We start from the raw sequence: 13,897 nt of genomic DNA, 5'->3' as shown, positions 1-13,897 counted from the left end.
CAGCAGTAACATCAAAATTAGCACTCATAGATGTCTTAAGTATATATCCAGAAATAAATCCACAATTTTAATGGAATTGAAAAAAGGAGCATATTTATTAACACTAACAAACACGATATTTATAAACAAATCTAATGCATTTTGAAACAGGAAATATTTTAATGCATTGCAATGCATAAAAACAGTGGAAGTTAAAACATAAAGAAAACCACTTGTACAAACATGGCTTTGATGCATAGAGGTATAATAAAATATTTACCGAAACACTGGGGGAAAAATACATTAAAAAGGGGAAAAATGTGCAAGTCCAACAATCCTAGAGCCACGTACAAATAAAGTAGATACAGAACTAATAATTGAAACTGATCACAGAATTTCATCGAACTATACATTCATTAGACAAGAAAACGTTCTTGTGTCTCTAAGAAATTCGCAAACTGCTATGCAGACGTTCTTGTAGCTGTGGCTCCAAGAAGCCCCAGGGAAGAGAATGTTTTCAGAATTAAGAGAAATGCTTCATTTTCCGAATAAAATTTCTAAATGTTTTTCCCGTCGCTGGTGAAACATCGGGATGTAAGTAAAGAATTATCATCTCGCACCTTCGCTGATGCTGCGAAATGTGCTCTGTTGAAGTGTCCATGCACGGCCACTCGGGCTTTGTTTACGATATTCAGTGCATTTTGCGGAGTCACACAGAGCACTTCTAATGAAAATTTAACCCATGTGGCAAGATCCCCAGCCGATAAATAAATATCACTATAGATAAAAAAGCAATAAACATTAGGCAGGTTTAGCACAAATGGCAAATGCGTTGAAGTTCTTTCATCGGGACACCGCGAACTGTTGCCTACGCTGTGAATACTTATTGCTTAAATATTCGTAAAAGAGGGGTCCCTCCAGAGCTACATTGGAGGTCAAAATAGCTTGCCTATCCCTTTCGGCCCTGGTAACTGACACCACACAAAATGTCTCCTAGAACCTTGAAAACAAAGCCAAACCCACTCGTTGTTGAGGTATCTTTTCAAATATTTCCACCACCGCTGTTTTATATTTTGCGGAGCTTTGAGTCATAAAGAAGAAGCTGGGCCGAAGTCATAGGTGATGACTGTATCAGACCCAGGTAGGCTGATCAAAGACTGAGACGGTCACCGATGAAGCAGGATGCAGCAATGCCTCCGGGTTTATTGTCGCCGCTTATATTAGGCATAATCGGTCGGTGCGCACCGGAGTGCGCATCATGAGTCATGGTCAGCATGACCCAGCACGATACATCTCCCATCCTTTTTTTTTTAACAAGGCGTAAAAAAGAAGTGCAATGCGATAGAAAAAATACAAATTCAACAGTATTCCGCCGGAACTAGCCGCTAAACTATTTGAGCAAAGTTGGGGCCGTATGCTAAACGTCTTGGTTCCTCCCTAATGCGCGCGGATCTTCTAGGTGCCGGCGAAGTCACGCGAGGCGGGCTCTGATGTGGAGGCTCTTCTGCGTCATCATCTCCGACGTCAGTGTCACTGTCGCTGGAGTACGTAAATGGCTCCGAGGTTGCCAGCAGCTGTTGGCGGTTACGCCGCAGCGTTCTCCCCTCTCCTGTTGCGACGTTGTAGGACCTCGGGGCTACTTTTCCCAATACCTTAGCCTTTTGAGACCAAGCCTGGCCTTTCACGCGAACCACGTCTCCCGGTAGGAGTGGTCTCAGCGGTCGTCCAGACGACGTCTGCTGGCGCTTTTTTACAGGACTCTTGGGCTGCAGGTTGAAGTCGGGGATCCTAGTGCGTAGAGGCCTGCCCTGCAGAAGTTCCGCCGGCGACCGGCTATCCTGCAAGGGAGCAGAGCGGTAACCAAGTAACCCAAGCCAAAAATCTTCATGTGTGGTCCCAGTCTTCTTAAGCAGCCGCTTTATAATTTGGACACCCTTTTCTGCTAGCCCGTTGGAACGTGGAAACATTGGGCTCGAAGTTATATGTTTGAAATCGTACCGTCTGGAGAACGTGGCGAATTGGTGACTTGCGAACTGGGGGCCGTTGTCTGTGCAGACTTCCATCGGTATTCCATACCTTGCAAAGATGGCTGCCAGCTTGTCGATAACCGCAGTTGCCGATGTCTCCTCGAGTTTTTCAACTTCTGGAAAATTGGAATAGGCATCAAAAACAGCAAGGTACGTGGCTCCAGCATAACAAAAAAGATCTACGCCCACTCGGTACCAAGGGTGATCAGGAGGGGTTCGTTGCAAGAGGGGCTCGTCCGGTTGTTTGTACGCATAGGTTTTACAGACAGCACAATTCCGTACAACGTCAGCAATGTCAGAGTTCAAACCAGGCCAAAATACTAAACGCCGTGCCCTAGCTTTGCACTTATTTAAACCCAGATGGCCCTCGTGAATGCGGCTTAGGGTTTCTGGACGCAGTTTCTTTGGTATAACTACTTTACAGCCCTTCAGAAGAATTCCGTCGACAACTGAAAGTTCAGAGGCGAACGGCTTGAGTGTTCCTTCGAAGTCTTTGTTTAACGACAAGCTTTCTACTACCGCACGTAGCTCCGGGTCGTTAGATGTTTCCCGAGACAAAAGCTGTTTCGTTCTTTCACTCACTAAAGATGACAAAACGGCCACTGCGTGTACTTGAATGTCACCAAAATCCACTGTGTCTTCACGCTCTGACGGTGTGGCCCTTGAGAGCATGTCAGCAAGGACCAATTCTTTGCCTGGAACAAACTGTAGAACATAGTCGTATATTAATAAGCGCAGAAAAAATCTTTGAAGTCTTGGGGGCATGTTCCCGATATCTTTGGACGAAATGGCTAGCAACGGTTTGTGATCGGTGTCGATCACAATTTTCCTACCGTACACAAACTGGTGGAACTTCTCGCAACCGTATGCTATACCCATCGCTTCTTTCTCTATTTGAGAATAACGCTTTTCAACGTCGGTCATGGCTCGTGACGCGTAGGCGATAGGACGCCAGCCACTGGAGTGTCGCTGGAGCAGTGCGGCCCCTATGCCATCCTTAGATGCGTCTGCCGTTATCTTTGTCTCTTTCGCGGAGTCGAATATAGCGAGGAGCGGGGCAGTGCGCAGCGCTTCGCAGACTGCGTGCCATTCCTGAGCGTGTTTTTCGGTCCAGTCAAATACGGTGTCCTTCCGTATCAGGCTTCGAAGAAGCTTCGTTCTATCAGCGAGAGTTGGCACATATTTTCCAAAATAGTTTATTACTCCAAGCATACGTTGTACGGCAAGTTTTTCAGTTGGTACGGGCATTTTGCTCAAACAGTCTACAAGAGCTGCATTTGGACGAATTCCTGCTGAGCTGATAACATCGCCCAAGAAAACTATCTTCTGCACTCCAAACTGGCACTTCGCCCTGTTGAATGTTAGCCCTGCGCATTGGGCTGCGCATAGAGCGGCTTGAAGGCGACTGTCATGCTCTTGCTTGGTTGCTCCCCACACGAGAATGTCATCAATGTACACTCTAACTCCGGGTAAATGGTCAAAAATCTCGCTCAGTGTTTTCTGGAAGACTTCGGGGGCAGATGCAATGCCAAATGGAAGTCTAAGAAATCGGTAGCGCCCGAACGGCGTGGCGAACGTGCATATCTTTGAGGTAGGTTCATCAAGGGGAATTTGGTGAAACCCTGCGTTAGCGTCTAGTCGACTGAAGAAATTCGCACCAGACAGCTCCGCCTCAATGTCTTCGCGTTGTGGCATCTGGTAGTGTTCGCGTTTCAAGCATGCGTTTACGCTTCTTGGATCCATGCATACCCTGAGGCTACCGTCTTTTTTTCTTACAATAACAAGCGGGCTTACCCAATCAGTTGGTTCGTCCACCTTGCAGATGATGTTCGCCTGTTCCATGCGCACCAGCTCTTTCTGTAGGGGTTCCCGTAAGGCCAAAGGAACGCGTCGCGCTGCATGGATCACTGGAACCGCATCGTCATGTAGTACCATACGATATTGCCGCTTCACGCACCCAGTGCCTTCGAAGAGGTGGCTGAATTTCTGCGTCGTTGGGAGAGACCGTTGCGTCATTGGAGTCATCCCTTCAGTGGTTACGAAATCAACCACCCTGGAGACAAGTGCTAGAGATTCAGCCAGTTCGAGACCTAATATACTCTGGCCCCGCTTTACAACGAAGAAATCTGCAAGGCACCGACGCTCGTTGATCGTAATCACCTGAGTTGTCACTCCGTAGTGCATGATAGCGTTTCCGCTATAGGATCGTAAAACGGAATTACTTGCCCTGAGGGGTGGATTCGTTCGGAATCTTTTGTACACTGACAGTGGTAATAAATTGGCTTGGGAACCAGTGTCTACTTTGAATGCAAATTCTTGCTGTCCAACTTGGGCCTTAACAATCCAATCTGTTTTCTGGATTCCGCACACGGTGACGTCCAAGATTGCAAAGTCTTCCTTTTCCTCTTGTACTTCGTCGACCTCATACTTTCTGCAACAAACCGCAAAATGATTTCGGCCTGCGCAGGCGCGGCATATTTTGCCAAAGGCGGGACATTTCCTAGGCTCATGTCTTCGATTGCACTTGCAGCACTGGACAGGAGCTTTCCGGCCTTGGGTGCGATGTAGGTAACGTTTTTCGGTGGCGTCCACTCTTGCTTCGTTACCTTGCCATGCTTCGTTTTGCTTGTTCGCGAGCTCTGCTGCTTTGCAGATTTGTTCGGCCTTCTGGAGCGTCAAGTCCTTCTCGCGTAGCATCTTTTCCCTCAGTTTAGTGTTCCAGGAGCCAAATACGATTTGGTCGCGTATCATCGAGTCAGCAAGCGGACCGAAGTTGCAATACCTTGCTTGCTTGCGCAGGTCTCTTATGAAATGTTCCACTGGTTCAGCTTCATCTTGCGTCCTTGTCCTGAAGACATATCTTTCGTAGACTTCGTTTTGCTGCTCTGCACAGTACTCTTCAAATTTCTTTACCACAGTCTGGTAGTCTTGCTTGTTCTCGCCTTCTGCGAATGTAAAGTTATTGAAGACTTCTAAAGCGTCGTCCCCAGCAGCAGTCAGGAGCCTGGCTGTTCTAGCAGCTTCTGTCAGTCGTGTAGCTGGCTCTGTTGCTTGTAGAAACAATTCGAACTTTTGTTTAAAAAGCTGCCAGTTCTTCTGAACATTTCCTGTCAGGCATAGTCGGTCCGGTGGCTTCAGTAGTTCCATGATTGTCGGCACCGGCGAAGCGATGTGGTAGCATCCGCCGTCGATCCCACTTCTGACACCATGTATCAGACCCAGGTAGGCTGATCAAAGACTGAGACGGTCACCGATGAAGCAGGATGCAGCAATGCCTTGCCGGGTTTATTGTCGCCGCTTATATTAGGCATAATCGGTCGGTGCGCACCGGAGTGCGCATCATGAGTCATGGTCAGCATGACCCAGCACGATACAATGACGGGGTAGGAATGCAAATGCGGGAAGGCGGCGTTTTCAGGATGATGTCAAGAGCTTCCACATTATGATATACAACGTTGGTTCAGATCTATGGCATAGCAGAATAAATTTGCATATCACGATGACAGGGTCATGGTGACATAGTTTAATGCCATGTCTGCAAACCCATAAATACTTACACCACCGACTAAATTTTTGTTTGTGGCCTTCTGAGGCATTCACTATTTCTAAAATGTGTGCTGAAGATGTCTCTGACAAAAATAAAGACTCCAGGGCTGAAAGCGCTAGATAAACCCGATGATAGATGTGCGGTTGTGCAGTGCAAGCGACAAGCTGTGGGTAGTGTGACTGCTGTAATATTACGCGAACGATTTGTGCATGTTCGTTACGTGTGGTCAATATTTTGTTGCTGCGGTCGTTTTTTTCTCAATGAATGTAATAATTTACTCCTATACTAACCTGCAAAGGTGCCCCGATGGGTGTAAATAAAAACTCCATAAATTCATCTAAAAACCTCGTCAGGTTGGGGAGTAAATGTTTTACTGCCTCCGAGAGGTATTTATAAAACCTCCATCGGGGCTTCCACTGCAGAACAAGTTGTTTACTAGTTTACTCCGATATGGGCTTTCTTTTGTTTACACTGTATGGACCGCTAAAGTTGGGTAAATGCCATCACTCACCACTGAGAAGTAAGAAGGCTCTACAAATGGCTCGGAAGCTTTTGAGCCATCATCGGAGCATCGCAGTACATCTCAAAGACGAGTACCGCGACCGGAAAACCGAGGACAATGGAAATTGAGACCGACGTTGCCACAACCTCGCTTCAGACAAGTTATGCTGATAGATGCAGCAAAAATTAAACACCAGGTCGACCAGCGTCGCTATGTTTCGAGCATGCTATTTATTATTATTATTATTATTATTATTATTATTATTATTATTATTATTATTATTCACAAGCTTTCGGAACTATTATTTTGCAAGAAATTACTCTGGATCTCGTTCTAACACTGCCAGATTGCTGTCTTTGCCATCACTTCCCTGCCGACGAAATCACGCTGACCTCTTATTGCTTTACAGCTAGTTTACGGTAAGATACCCTTGCTTCTCAAGTGCGCAATGTTTCAGATTCCGCGTAAGTTAGCCATAGAGAATAGAGCATTTCATGTACCTGCCAGCTTTTTTCAACACTCTACTGCTCACACAATACAAACTGTATATAACGTTAACTTTCACGATCTTTATGATCTTCAAAGTTTATTTTTATTGTTTTTACTTTAGCTTTGTTCTGGCTTAACATACTTTTTCGCAATGTACAGATTCTTTTCTATTCCATCTTCCCGGAAGACTAGGAAATAGTTGTGTAATCCCCTTTATTCCACTGCCATTTTATCAATCTTGTCTTTTATTCTTCCCATTTTCGCGGTTTGGCTTAGGTCTGGGCTTCTCACTCTTTGTATTTCATTTTTTTTGTAGATGGTATTGTATTGGTTATATTTACTGTTTTATTTTCGCGTCGCCTTCACAAACACCTCATGGTTGTTGTTGGCACGTTGAATAAATTAGTGAGGGATCGATTGATTATGGGATTACATTTGTTATTATTCTTCTATGCATAGACAAGGTCACAAATGAAATATGGAGAGCATGGCCGACAATTTCCACAGAAGCACAACGCCTGCCTACTCTCTCGGGAAGAAGAAACAGATGTTAGAAAACTGTAAAAACAGAAAATGCTAATACTTGGTCAAAGGTGAGTAAATCCCTGAAGATATAGTCAATACAATCTATTCAAACTTTTTAAAGTTTCCACTGTCATAAGCAAGGTGTTTGCATTTCGCACTAAAGGTTATGTTTAAGTTCGTATAGTTTGACGCAGATTCTTGTTACTTACAAGAGAATAAGTGATGTTCCTTATGCTGAATAATGTTTTCGCATATGTGGCAGCAGATACAATGGCAAACACTGAAATGTGGTTGAACATATACAAGCGCGAAATTGCTTGACACAAGCATTGCTAGGATTCTTATGAATGTTAGAGTGTCCACTACTTTCCGAGGTCCTTTTCCTTGTTTTCGCTATATTTTAGCATCTCATTTCTACTATAACGTGAACATCACAATCCACCGCTTTTCATGGTGAAAAACTCTCAGTTGCCGCACTCCAACCACTCCATGAATCTAACCTGAAACTAGCTCTGTGCAAGTTACACAGCTACATGTTGTGTGAGCTGCGAATCAATAAATGTCTGTGAAAGAATGACTGTGACGTGGTAACACGTAAGCTGTCTAATAAAAAGAGGGTGACTAAGACTGATGCACTACAAGTGATGTGTCAATGACACGTGCGGACTCATTCTGTCTAATGTAAAACAGTTCTAATAGTTCGCTTACTTAACATGCTCGAAACGTAGCGCACCAGAGCATGACATTGTGCGCCGAAGATGCCCTCCATCACTTTTCCCTATGCTTTTGTCATGCTCCTTTACTCAGTCGTTTCATGTGTCCTATGTGAGACTTGCCACAGCTCGGGGCAATTAGGTATACCGCACTCTCGGTGCACCACCTGTAGGGTTTCACGTCCCTATTTTGGCACCCTTGCTGTCTAGCACGAGAGGTTTGCTAGAAGAGCTGTGGCAGTTAATTTCACCCTATGATCTGTCTTTTCGTCATGTTTTCAGCGATCCCCCATAAGTAATGTGTTTTAAAAATTTAGGCACCAACTTGCCGAAAAACACGTTCTCCTAGAGCCACCTAATGTTTTAAGAAATACTGGTGTTCCTTCCGAACGCTTATCAACTCTTTATCAAAATTCAAGCGTTTTTTTTTTCGTGCCTAGCTATTTCAAGTGTCGCTATAGAATCAAAAGCACTGTATACCATCTAGTTTTGACGATTGAGGAGTCGAGTCTGCCATCAGTAAGCACATGCAATTGGTCATTGCAGTGGAGCTTTCAAGGTTTCTCACAGAAGTTGGCACAATAAAAAGAAGACAATGGTTGCTGGAATACAACACTTTGCCAAAGATTTCAAATGTGCATTTATTTATTTACAATATCGATAGTAACTCGTTCACTTTTCAACATATTCACATATTCAATACTAGCTTGTATCAAAGTAAGTCTTTGCTGCCTGAGAAACATCCTATGATCGCATAGTGAGCAGCAAATTCCTAGAGGAACTGCGCTAAAACAGATTTCATGGGCACTTTCACTATAAAATGTTGCCAAGGCGACAATGACGCATTTAATTAGCATGGAATCTTTCATTCAACTAGACGTTCAAACTTTAATATTTGATGCGGACATCCTATTCATTGCACTTGACAAATCAGTATTACTGTTTCAGCAGTATTATGAGTCTAAAAAGTGCAACACATTGCAAAGGCACTATTGGCAACGTATCGCTTACTCTAGGGGTCAGCAACCATTTGAGGCAGAGGGCCGAGCTGCATAAACTAGGCATGGTGGGGGCTGCACGACTAATCAAGAGGGGGGTCTTCGCAAGCAAAGAGAAAAAATGCGGCGAATCGTAATCGACACTACTCTAAAATATGGCAATAAAAATATCATGTTTATGCTCAGCATACATGGGACAAGGATGCATTTTAGACGTTACAAGCGAAAATGGCCTTCGAGGTCAAGACTGCCCTCTTGGCCTTCAGATGGGGAGTGACGAGAGGGGCTCTAACGTCATGCCGGGGAACGCACAGCATTGCCTCGCGGGTTGTTCACCCCTGACGAGTTGGATCACAGAATCATTGGTCATATCGTACAGAATGCGTTTCAAAAAATGCCCTGCTGCCACAGTGAAAAATATGAATGCGTCTTAGGAAAGAAGTATGTAACCTAACGAAAACACAAAGAGAGCTAAACATTGCACTGGTTTCAGTAAAACAAGCTCTTGTGTGCAACTGAATCGACAATCTCTCCGCAGTGTTTAACAATTCATGTTCTGAAGGATCATGTATTTGTTCTATTATACACGTCGGATAAAAATATTGAAAGAGCAAGTGAAAATAGCATTTTCGGCATCTGCAGAAGAAATCCACTAAGCAATGCGGAAGAGCTTCATGAAACTTTGGTTCTTAAAACGTCACAAAAATCTTGGTGATTTGTTAGCTAGCTGAATCCAGTTTTCGAATTCATTCGCACCTGATTACGTCAAGTGCAAATGTACATCAGGTATTCAGATATCAAGAAGGTGCTTCAGTAAGTATCGGTACAACTTAAGTAGCCAACGTATTTATTATAATACTGAAAATTGTGCTATAAAACGGAAACTGTATACATTCCATTCTATCCGACTTCTCGGCAGCCTTTCAGAGCACGCCGGATGTTACGGACATGTGATGAAAGAGAATAGAGTGAAGAAGTTACACCACTAGGAACTACTCAGAATTATTATTTTATCCAAAGTCTTGGCTTGTATACACACGTACGTTTTGTACAGTATATTTTGTTGCGTGAGTCATCTTGGCTCACCACATACTTTATTCATAAGTCCATAACAATAGAAAATATGCCAGTTGCCGATAACTAAACTGTTGTGGCCATTTGTTTTTTCGTCATAGCAAAGCAAAACAGTGGGCTTGAATGAGTCTGTATAAACATACAGGCGCATACCTTTCTCACGGAAAACATGCCTTTTGCTGCAAATATTTATATCTTCCGAGGCATTTCACACAATATACTTTCTGCAGTAGCATGATACCTCCAGAAGTAGCAAATTTCGGCCGTATCAATCATGGTCAAAATTTTGTCACAGAGCATTTGTAAGCGTAGTGCATCTCTGAGCTCCTTTCAACAATTAGACAATTTTCTTGTGCCTTTCATTGATTTAGTGAGTTCAGTTTGTTTCATTATCGGATGATATCGGTGTGACACATACATTTTTAGTATGAAAGTTAGATTTGTTGCAGCCCCTCCAGTTTTGCATATCTCTGAAAGCTCAGTGCAAACTCACTTCACTTGCGCTACCTGTTTCACTAAAAGCCGTCGCTTATGTGTTTTTTTTTCTCCTCGCAGCAACAACGCGAGTCGAAGTCGGGACAGGCAGCTCAGTCTGGAGGCATATTGCCGTAGTTCACTAACTTTGAAAGCATGCGAGATCTCAATTCTGCTTGCAGATTATTTTTCCGAAGAAAGCTAGGCTTACACAGACCAAAATACAAATGTATATCACTGTAAGCACTGTTCAGTAAGCTTTCAGGAACAGCTGCTTCGTTTAGCTTTTCCCCCGGCTGTCAATAAAATCAACGGTTAGAACACAACACCAATGATGTCAGTTTCGAGGAGCACAATCACGGATGTTCTGAGCGTTGTTTATACAGGTTAGAAGCCCTCCAACCTTAATATAACACAAGTTGACGAGAAATAAAAGCAGTGCTGTAAGTTCATTGTGCGCGTAACAAATTTTCAATATTATTTAGCTGGTAGAGCTGAAATAAATGACCAACAATCACCACCACAGAAGTAATGTTCATAGATGACTGTGAAAGTAACGCTGCTTGGCAGCTGAAATAAATGACTAACAATCACCACAACAGAAGTAATGTTCATAGATGATTGTGAAAGTATCGCTGCTTGGGCACAAGTTCAAACGATGCCTGCAGCGCCTGCCTCTTGCCTCGTAAATTCGCGACTAACTAAACGCACAGAAATACTGCTCTGCAGAAATTTCTTAGTTTAACAGATATGTATTAAATGCTCAGATGGCATTGAGTGGTGATCTATCTTCACTTGTCTTTTGGTTCATAACAACCGTCAGGTCTGCAACTACTTCTTTGTACACCAGAGGGTCGAGGTTCTGAGCTAGCATGTAGAAGAGAAAGGCATCGCCAGCGTCGGCGAACCGTGCGAGCGTCCGTAGGTCGTCCGAGTTGAGCAGTGGGCTCCTGGACTTGAGCATTTGGAAGCGCAACTTGGGTACTGCTAGGATGACGAGTCGACCCACGAACACCGTGGTAGTGAGCACCAGTAACGTCACAAACCAAAACCAGAGAAAAACGTACAGTTTCTCGTTGACTACGTTCAGCGGCAAAATGCACAGCGAGTCGTGCCTCTGCACGTCTCCCGAAGAACCGAACGAATGGAACACGCACTTGGTCATTCGTGGGAAGACGTAGATCATGGGATCGCGCCGCTCCTCCTGATCCATGAGCGTGAACTGCACCACCTGGACGCCGTAATTCCAAAACTCGCCACCAAGAAACTTGTCCATGAAGAACATTTGGCCGACGACGTTGGCGAAGCTGAGGAATTCGCAGAATATGTATTTGAGCGCGTATAGCCTGTGGTGACGCATGTGCCTGTGCAGGTATTCGGTGAGCACGCGCTTCTTGTGAGTGCGGTCCTTCTCTTCCATGATGGCAACGTGCATTCCCATGGTGATGACTTCGAGGAGGCCACCTTCCCAGTTTTTCCACAGGTAGTAGGGCACGTAGAAGAGCACCGCCTGGAAGAACAACGTGAAGGCCACCCACTGGTAGTAGGCGGTGTAGCGGCGCTCGGCACCGCTCGAGTTGTCGACGCCCGGGTGAGGCACGTCCAGTCCCACACGCTTGTCGAGCGCCGTCGGCATGGTGAAAGTCGAGTGAATCCAGCAGTACGTGTTGAGAACCTCCATCGGGAAGTCGCTCGTGGGCGGCACACACTCGATCGGGTCGCCCACATACTGGCGCGCCGAGACCAGCAGGCTGAAAGCGACCAGCAGTGCCGACGTGACGAGCCAGTGCAGCCTGAAGACGCAATTGTCGATGTGCACGTGCCTCCGGCGTAGTAGACGCCGCAGGCCACCCAACAGGTTCACCAGGGACATCGCACCACGCTGGGCTCATACTTCCGCAGGCTTTTTATCCTGGTCTCCGCACCTGAAAGAGACGGGCGGTCAAGGAACTGTCGCGGAAGCATCTCACATGCTCAGTAGCCGCCGACTCGGGTTCGTTGCGTTCGCCGACGGTGGAGCGGGCCCACCGAAAATAAACACGCGCCTGGCGGTGTCGCCCCCTCGCCGACAACATTGGACGAAGCCCAGGAATTACGTGCCGCGGGGCCGAGCCACGTGTCTCCGCGACACAGCTCCTGGAGGAGACCCGCGTCAAGCACCCCGTTCGCATTCCTCGTCACCCATTGTTCGGAGCTCATACCTCATGCTGTTACCCCGTTGCCTCCGACAAAGAGACGCCTTTGAGGGAAGAACCGCTTTACGCTGACAACGCTACACTAACAATCGAGTCGTGCTTTTACACCTTTCTTTCCTTCTGACGTAGACGTGACGGTAAACGCCAAAGTCGCTCGCACTTGGAGGTCGCTAAAGAGTGAGCACGAAGAGCACATGGTGAAGCATATTTAAACAGCTCCTGAAGCATAACTCCCATGAATGTTTGTGCTGCCTGAAAGGTAACTTACGTTTGCAGTAAGGCCGTGTATATTGTTTGAAGTTGTAGGCTTTCATGGGTTGTTGAGAGTTCAATCAGCTCCCCTTCCCCGAAATACCTTAATTTTACACGTGTCCATCATCAGCCGGACACACCCACTTCAGGGCAAAGAACATGATCCGCCAGTCAACTCGGCCCTGTGTTTGCTGCTGCCACCGAATAACTTCCTAATCTGGTCTGCCCGCCTAACTTACTGTCTCCCCTCACCCACTTTCTTTGTGAGGGGGACCCGCTTTGTGTGTTTTTCTGTGTGCGTGTGTGTGTCTGTGTGTGCGTATGTGTTTGCGTGGGAATAGCATGCCACATTTGTTTTGGGGCACAGGATGTGGTAGAGGTCAGTGTTTCAATGCTTTCTCTATCAGCCGGAGCTAAATCAAGTTTTCTATGTACATTTAGCATATTACTAATAAAAGAGCCTCCAGGGCATGTATATACAGTAGTCTTCACACGTCAGTATGTCACACGTCCTTGAACAGTTTACATAAATAAAATTTATGTAGCCACAAGAAGGGTGCCTTTCGACTGGCTAAATAATAGCCTTTATACCGTAGTTAGAGCGAGTCATTTAGAGGGCCCATTCACAATTGTTACTAAAGCACAAGTGCTTGCAGAGGGCCACAAACGTTAATAATTGGTTACTATGTGGTATACTCAATGTTACCAGTCACTTTTGTAAGGGTGCGCATGTTCGTGCGTGCCTTGGTGTATGCGCATCTGTATACACAAGGAAAAAAATTCGGGTCGTTGTAGAAACCTCATAAACCTCGGCCTCGGCGGCGCCTCTGCCCCTTATGCACGACATGCGCTCGCAGCGTTCAAGTGTGCTTTAGCGTTCCCGATAAAGTGTAAGGTGTTTCAAGGGTGCGAAACACCTTTACCTCCTAAAGAGGGCCTACAGCATACACCCTTGCACGTTTGAAAGAGTGGTCTCCGTAAGCAAAACACCCTTACGCCTTATTACAAACTTTTCTTCAACAAAAAATTATTTGATTTCTCAAAGACTCTTAGCGGTACATAGTGGTTTACATGACGGCACAAAATCACACACACCTTTTTAGTCCACGTTCACTAGCTCTG

The 13,897-nt window shown here is 45.4% G+C and overlaps 1 protein-coding gene and 1 long non-coding RNA gene across 6 annotated transcripts in view; one reads left to right on the top strand and one right to left on the bottom strand.

Moving 5' to 3' along the window:
* LOC142802730 (uncharacterized) overlaps positions 1-13,897 on the top strand; it is a 311,490-nt gene that overhangs the window by 68,035 nt on the left and 229,558 nt on the right. The gene's annotated exons all lie outside the window — the stretch shown is intronic.
* LOC119167574 (innexin inx2-like) overlaps positions 1-13,897 on the bottom strand; it is a 277,656-nt gene that overhangs the window by 112,412 nt on the left and 151,347 nt on the right. Inside the window, exon 2 of one of the 5 annotated variants that reach the window (XM_075887752.1) lies at positions 8,399-12,253. The exons of the other annotated variants lie outside the window; for them this stretch is intronic. Coding sequence (XP_075743867.1) covers positions 11,092-12,201 — 1,110 coding nt within the window. The 5' untranslated portion in view covers positions 12,202-12,253 and the 3' untranslated portion in view covers positions 8,399-11,091. Of the gene's footprint in view, positions 1-8,398; positions 12,254-13,897 lie in introns of those variants that run through there. 5 annotated transcript variants of the gene reach the window in all.

This window comes from Rhipicephalus microplus, chromosome 3 (assembly GCF_043290135.1).
Source record: "Rhipicephalus microplus isolate Deutch F79 chromosome 3, USDA_Rmic, whole genome shotgun sequence".
Classification (NCBI taxonomy): Eukaryota; Metazoa; Arthropoda; class Arachnida; order Ixodida; family Ixodidae; genus Rhipicephalus; species Rhipicephalus microplus.
The sequence above is the reverse complement of the archived record's forward strand: the minus strand, read 5'-3'. Positions and strand labels throughout refer to the sequence as shown.